The sequence below is a fragment of the Saccopteryx leptura genome, chromosome 2 (assembly GCF_036850995.1).
Source record: "Saccopteryx leptura isolate mSacLep1 chromosome 2, mSacLep1_pri_phased_curated, whole genome shotgun sequence".
In the NCBI taxonomy this organism is placed as follows: domain Eukaryota; kingdom Metazoa; phylum Chordata; class Mammalia; order Chiroptera; family Emballonuridae; genus Saccopteryx; species Saccopteryx leptura.
This window is the reverse complement of record NC_089504.1, coordinates 345501454-345508883: the sequence shown is the minus strand read 5'-3', so window position 1 is coordinate 345508883 and position 7430 is coordinate 345501454. Positions and strand designations below refer to the sequence as shown.

Here is a 7430-nt window from a genome sequence, read left to right as displayed (position 1 = left end):
AACTGGTGGGCCATTAGCTTTAATCCTAGCTTGCACACAGCGAGCAAGAAATACACACAGTGGGAAAACACTTCCCTTTCCATTCAGGGCTCCTAAAGCCATTGACTTATCCGAGTTTCCTAGAATCAAAGGTTTCTACCTCACCAGCCTTATTCACCTCTGTTCCCCATCTCCTTCTCTCTGCACAAACTTTGCACAAACTGGCTTCTTTTTCACTCCACCATCTTGGCTGCTCTCCTCTCCTCCATGTGGCCTTTCTCTGCTCTTTTTCAGCATGGGCTCCTCTGCCCCATTTTATAGTGTAGAAATCAAAACCTTTAATCCAATATACAAACAAGAAAGTCTCTGATACAAAGTCACTTATCTGAGGCATAATAAGAGTGCACCACCCCACATCATGCAACAGTCAAGGGTGTGGGAAAAAGCTTAGTTTTGAAAAGATCTTAGTATTAAAAGGGTGGGAAAGGCTTAGTCTTAAAACTAAGCCTTAGGCTATACCCACCCTGCCTGCTTACAGCCTGTCCCCTACACCTAATGCGAACTATAAGTGAGCAAACATATGTATCATATTTACAAACTTATTTGACCAACACAACCCAAAAAGAGAACTAAGAAGAATTACATTTATAATAGCATCAAAGAGATTAAAATATTAAAAATGAACATAACCAAGGAGTCAAAAGGCTGGCACACTAAGAACTACTATAAAACATTGCAGAAAGAAATTTTAAAAGGCACAAATAAGTGAAAAGACATCTTATGTTTGTGAATTGGAAGATTTAATTTGTTAAAATGACAATACTACCCAAACCAACCTACAGATTTAATACAATCCCTATCAAAATCCAAGTTAAGCCTTTTGCAGAAATAGAAAACCCACACCAAAATTCAGATGAGATTTCAACGTACCCTTAAATATCCAAAATAATCTTAAATAGAAGAATAAAGTTAAAAAGGACACATATTACGAGAATACACCTGAAATAGTCAAATTCATACAGACAGGTAGAATAGGGGTTGTCAGGGGCTTGGGGCAGGGGGATCAGGGAGTTTAATGAGTGCAGAGTTTCCCTTTGGGGTCATGGAAAAGTTCTGGACATGGATAGTGGTGATAGCCACATAACAATGTGAATGCATTAAGTGGCCCTGAATTGTACACTAAACATGGTTAAAGTGGGAAAATTTATGTTTTGTGTATGTTACCACAATGAAAAATTAATCAAGGTATGGGAAGGGCTGTGCTCCTCTCTGGAGGCTCCAGGGGAGAAGCCATCCCCTTGCCTTCTTCAACAAGCAGACGCTGCCTGCATCCCTTGGCTTAGGGCCCCCTTGCTCCATCCTCAACTCCTGCAGTGATGGCTCAGGTCCTTGTCATGTCGCATTGCTCTGGCCTGTGCCCACAGTCACATTGCCTTCTCACTCTCTCCTGCCTCCTCCTTCCACTTTTAAGAACCCTTGTGATTACCCTGGACCTGTCAGATAATAGAAGATAATCTCCCATTTTAAGGTCAGCTGATAAGCAATTTTACTTCCATCTACAGCTTAATTTCCCTCTGTGCATGAACTAACGTACTCCAGGTTCCAGGAATATGAGCCCCTTGGCAGGGGAGGGGAGCAATTATTCTGCCTCCCACAGAAGCTGTTAGACTTACTTCTGCATAATTGTAAAATAATAGAAGTATGCAGGATGCGCAAGAACAGAACAGGTAAAATTAAGCTTGATCTCCGAAGCAAGCTTGACCTTGGATTTGGAGGAAATCACAGACATGGTGGCAAACCACATTAGAGAAGGAAGTCCAGGGGACGGACAAGCCAAGCAGCAAAATGTGCAAATCTGAATCCATCCTGGAATTTGAGCTTCAGAAATAAGGATCAAGGGGAAAGTTATAATAAAAGAATAAATAGTTGCTTTATCAAAAAAATATATGTGCCACCTATGCAGGAAGAAGTCCTGAGTACAGAAGGCAAGTCAGTCCCTTCGCTAGCTGTTCCTGAGGCCGCGGGGACCACCGGTAACCCAGATAGTACAATGCTGGATCCTGAAACTTCCTGCCTAGAAAAGATGGGCATTCCAGAGCCTCTCTCTACCCCCAGCTCATGCCTCCTCACTTCAGATTGGGATACAAGCAGCTCGAGGAGATGTCCAGGTCAAGGGGGACAGTGGGAGAGGGGAGGGGGGCTGTGGCCTTGCAGCTGCCTTGCCCTCCTTCCTGCCACCCCCATGGGTCCAGGGGGCTAAGCCAGCCCTCCGCCCACCAGGCACAGAATGGCTCTGTATCCAAGAGTCAGGTCATTATCTGGCCTGACTTTCAAGTGGCTTTTGAGAGAGTGCTTGAGTGATGGGCGTGGCGAAACAAATGAATACCAATGAGAAAGGCCTCTGCTTTGCAGGGGAATCAAGTTTATTAGGAAGCTCCTTGAGGGAAGGCTGCCGGCACGTGGGAGGGTCCTCTGAACAAGCGAAGAGGAACAGACCCCAGCGAAGGAACGAGGAGGCAGGGAATGGCCTGGTGAGTTTCTTGGCTGGCCCACTGGGACAGCGCCAGCCGCATCAATTGTGTCTCTAGGCCCCTATGTTGAGAGATCCGGGGCCGGTTCAAAGCTCTGGAGCCCTGGGTCCTGCCATCTTCTTCCTCTGGCAGCCCTCGTCTCTAGCGCACAAAGGAGCTACAGGGTCCGCAGCGGGGGCGGGGGACACAAGGTGTGCAGGGGGCGCAGGGATTGGAGACGCAGGGCCCAATGGGCTTGCCACATGCGTTGGTTGTAGCACAGGGGTTACAGGGCAGCCTGGAGGAAGAGAATGATGTGGAAAGTGGATTGAGGGAGGCATATAATATGTAACAGGGAAACCCCAAGAATGGAATGCCTGTCAGGACTGGGCCTGACCTATAACAGACAAGCTGCAGGCTCCGCTGCTGCAAAGCTCACATTCAAATTTCTCACGGTCTCCCTATCATATAGGACCAACATTCTAGACAGAAACTCTGAAACTCTGGCTTTGACTCCCAACAGGGTGTATTCCTAGCTAGTGACCTTGGGAAAGTCCCTTAACCTATCTATGCCCCAGTCTCTTCACCTGCCTGGTCTTAACCATATATAAGGCCAGATGTGGTAGTGTATAGAAATGTACCTTCTACAAAATACAGTGGCATAAAATATAAGAAATATCACTGCTCTTATATCAATATTATCAGAGTCTAATGCAAAGAATTGGCTGTACAATTTCAATCTGTACGTCAAATAGATCTTGCCATTTTATGTTTTTAACGATGGCTATATTGTGTTTTCTGAGTTCTGTTTGAGCATGTCTGGTGTGAAGGCATAATTTCCTTTCTAGAATATGCAATCTTTTCCTGGAGTCCAACTAAGAAGTATGCTTCTGTGTGTGCATGACTTCACCAAACACCTCCCGCCAGGTACTCACTTGCAGTCCTCGCTCTCCAGCAGGCCCCGGTACGTGTTGATCTCACACTCCAGCCGCGCCCGCACGTCCAGCAGCACCTGGTACTCCTGGTTCTGCCGCTCCAGGTCGCTCCTGATCTCCGCCAGCTGGGACTCCACGTTGGTGACCATGCACTGCACCTGGGACAGCTGGGAGCTGTAGCGGGCCTCAGTCTCCGTCAGCGTGTTCTCCAGTGAGTCTCTCTGTGGGAAGACGGGGGTGTCACACAGCTGCTCCTTGACCAGGTGCCTCCATAGACTTCCTTCCACAGAACTCACAGGCTTCAAGAGTCAAGGAGACTGGGACCCCAAGGGCATCCCTGTGACTCTGATTCCCCGACCTGACCCTTGTCACCAGGAGGTCTGAGCGACACCCACCAGGTTGTGCTGGGCCTGCAGCTCGATCTCCAGGGCGTTGACCGTGCGTCTCAGCTCGATGATCTCCGCCTGGCAGGTTTGCAGCTGCTCTGCGCTGGACACCACCTGCTTGTCCAGCTCCTGGGTCTGAAACACCAAAGGTGACACACAGGATCAGGCCCTGCCCTAAGGGCCGTAATGGGCCTGGGGTTCTGAGCGGCCATGCGCCGAGATGCCCACCTGGTTGGTATACCATTCCTCCACGTCCCTGCGGTTGGTCTCCACCATGGCCTCATACTGACACCTGGTCTCGTTGAGCACGCGGTTCAGGTCCACGGTGGGGGCAGCGTCCACCTCCACGTTGAGGCGGTCTCCAATCTGGCAGCGCAGGGTGTTGACTTCCTGTGGATGCATAAAAAGCAAGAGTGACTATCCTCAACGAACAATAGGCTCAAAGAAATGGCATTTTGCTTGTTGAAACCCTGTTACTCTGTTGCCTCAGAAAAGAAACTTAGTGGAACAATCCCTGACAGTTCAAGGCCAACTCATCTGTGCTCCATGTGGCCCAGCTCCCTCCTCCCCAGGACTGTGAGGATTCAGACACATTCCCAAGGATTTGTTTGGATACCACTGAAGGACAGACTTATGCCCCCCCTTCCCCACTTTGTAGATTGGCTGAAGATGACCTCATAGTACAAAGACTAGGTTATATAATATTATCAAATATTTCTTGCCATCAAGTAAGAGACTCAGTTCATGGCCCTCCCAGGACAGGGAAGGAGCCTAGAGTATTCTCCACCAAGGCTTTGAAAGAGCAGAGACTCAGACTCACCAGGCTTGACCTTCTGACCTTCAGGGGTGAGAAATGACTTTGCACAACATGAATACGACAATGTAGGGTGTCATTCTACAACTCAGTAACCAACTGCAAACTGGTGGGGGTGTTCTGGGAAGCTCAGTTTTGAGCGAAAGAGATATCTCCTCTGGAAACAGGAATAGGTTTCTTCATTTTTCATTTCTGGTCTCACCTCCTCATGGTTCCTCTTGAGGCAGAGCAGCTCCTCCTTCAGGGACTCCACCTGGGCCTCCAGGTCGGCCTTGCACAGGGTCAGCTCGTCCAGGATCCTGCGCAGGCCATTGATGTCCGACTCCACGAGCTGCCGCAAGCCCAGCTCTGTATCGTACCTGCGCGAGGACAGGATCAGAGCAGTAACTGGCAGACCGGCAAGACTCACAGGGATGATCTTTGGTAACCCCGCCCAGCTTGTCTTTCCACTTTCTGCAATGAGTGAAACCAGGAGACAGAGGATTCTAGAGGCTATCAAGACCCAATATTGGTCAAAAAAAATCAACAGATTGATTTGAGTGCTCATCTATTTTTGTGATTCCTTCGGGTTCACAATCAATCCATCGAGCTGGGTTCCCCTCAATCTCTGCAGAATCCTTCATGACTAATGAATGAAACCATTGTTCAGTAAAGCTACAGGAATCCCTTTTCTTTAACTGGAGATTAAACAAAAGATGTGGACCCCCAGCGTGCATCCTGAGCAAACTCACTTGGTCCTGAAGTCGTCCGCGGCCAGCTTGGCGTTGTCAATCTGCACCACCAGCCGGGCGTTCTCCGCCTTGCTGCACAGGATCTGAAGAATGAGAGGTTCCTTAGTGAGGACTGAAAATAAATGCAAAACCATCAACTTCTTTTAAAAGAAGCCGTTCTGAAAGTAAAAGAGAAAAGCAAGAGTCATGACATAGAAACAAGAAACACACTTCTCGACCGCAGGCTGAGAACTGTGGCAAACCCCCCTTGCTCAGAGACGACCACAAGGCCCCGCACCTTCTGCTGGAGCTCCTCGATGGTCCGGAAGTAGGACTGGTAGCTGGGGCACAGCAGGGGCTCCTGCTGCTGGCAGCGCTCCTGGATGCGGCACTCCAGCTCCGCGTTCTCCCGCTCCAGCTGCCGCACCTTCTCCAGGTAGCTGGCCAGGCGGTCGTTCAGGATCTGCATGGTCTCCTTCTCGCTGCCATTGAAGGAGCCCTCGCAGAACCAGCCGCAGTTGCCCACGTTGGCGGGGATGTTGCAGGCCCCGGGCAGGGGGATGTTGTGGCAGCTGGGGGCCACGCAGGGCCGGGCGGGGCAGCCGGAGCGGCAGCTGAGGTTGGGCAGGCAGCAGTTGTAAGGCATGGTGCTGGGAGGGAGCGGAGCGCCCGGCTGAAGACAGAGTCCCGGTTCTCCAGGGAGCTTGTGGGTCTCCTACTTCTGGGAGCATTTATACCCTCTCCAGGGAGGGTGTGGGCAGAGTGTGTGTGCAAAGTCTTTTTTCCCTTTTACATCTTCACTACTTTCAAATGCCTTCCCTTCAGTCTGTTATTTGCTTTCCTCAGAAGAGTCCTTGTCCCATAAAATTCTTTACTTGGGCTTCTTGCTAAGTCAGGACTCCTCTTCAGGCAGTATACCCATGAAATCAGAGTTTTGTGGTAGACCTTCAAAGAGGCCACGCAGGCTAGCCCAACTGACTGCCCTTGTGAATTTGGAGTCGGTCCGTCCAGTGACGTTCTTTCGTGTCACGTGATCCGGTAAACCCATAATCAGACTCCTGGCTTGGCCCACCTGGCATCTCTAGGGAGGGGCTGGGACTGAGTCAGGGAAGAAGGTGTGAGAAGTGGCAGCAACGGACACCCTTTCCATTTGCCTTTGAGAAGAATCCTTCAGCGCTGTAGCGCCCGAGCCTTGGGCGCCTGGAGGGGGATGAGAAGGGTGGACAGCTGTGTAACACCTTCTGTGTATATCACCTAAAAGGATTGTTGGGGAATTTTAAAGGCAGAGGCTTTGATAGTTAGTTTGAGATCAGGGAAGGTTCTGGAGGAAGAGATCATTTTGAAAAAGAGTTGGGGAAAAAATGCAAGCTGAGGGGTCCATATAAACGCATTTCAGTTACGTGGGAGGCAGGTGAGAAAGGACTAAGGAGGAGCTTGTGGGACTTTTCCACAGGGTGCCCACAGCTTCAGGACAGGGTGGACAGGGAACTGCAAAAGCCAAGACCTACTCACCAGCCCAAAGGGGCCGCAAGCACAAAACCTGTGGAAGGCGATCTTAAAGCATCGCATGGATTGACTCCATATTCCATAGTATACCCATGTTGACTTTAACATAAAAAAATTGTTCCAAAACTGCTTAATGTTTTTGCGTAATTCTCTAAGTGAAACTGATACACCAGGGAGCTGCACCGACCCTGGGCCAGGCTTCCACCCCCAGCCTTACAGGGTTACTCGTGACGCAATTCTTTTAAGAATCGAGGGGTTAAAAGATACCCTCTGTGGTCAGGTAATGAATTCAAGGACCTGGCGACTGTAGAGAAAATCCTGAGACACAGCATAAGGAGAGGACTTACCAAAGCAGGATTGGAGTGTTTGGGGTTGATCTGAGGGATGAAGGACTGAGGAAAAGGCGGCCAGAGTTCTGAATATTTATATAAGTTGCATAATTATATGCATCACTGGGTACCACTTGTATCTTGGGTAGCAACACCCCCACCGCCACCGTGACTCTGGCTGCCAGCCGGAGTGGCCGTTTTATTGACAACTCACTGGAGTCCTCCTCCCCAGTGAGCTCTCATGATAATATTCTTGCGGCT

At 49.5% G+C, this 7430-nt stretch overlaps 1 protein-coding gene across 1 annotated transcript; it reads right to left on the bottom strand.

The window, feature by feature from the left end:
* Positions 1 to 2444: 2444 nt before the first annotated feature.
* Positions 2445 to 6034, bottom strand: LOC136392161 (keratin, type I cuticular Ha1). Its single transcript, XM_066364212.1, has 7 exons — positions 5633 to 6034; positions 5356 to 5438; positions 4827 to 4983; positions 4039 to 4200; positions 3820 to 3945; positions 3425 to 3645; positions 2445 to 2787 (listed from the first exon to the last, which is right to left on the bottom strand). The coding sequence occupies exons 1-7, from the start codon at positions 5978 to 5980 to the stop codon at positions 2652 to 2654; spliced, it is 1233 nt and encodes a 410-aa protein (XP_066220309.1). The 5' UTR covers positions 5981 to 6034; the 3' UTR covers positions 2445 to 2651.
* Positions 6035 to 7430: the final 1396 nt, after the last annotated feature.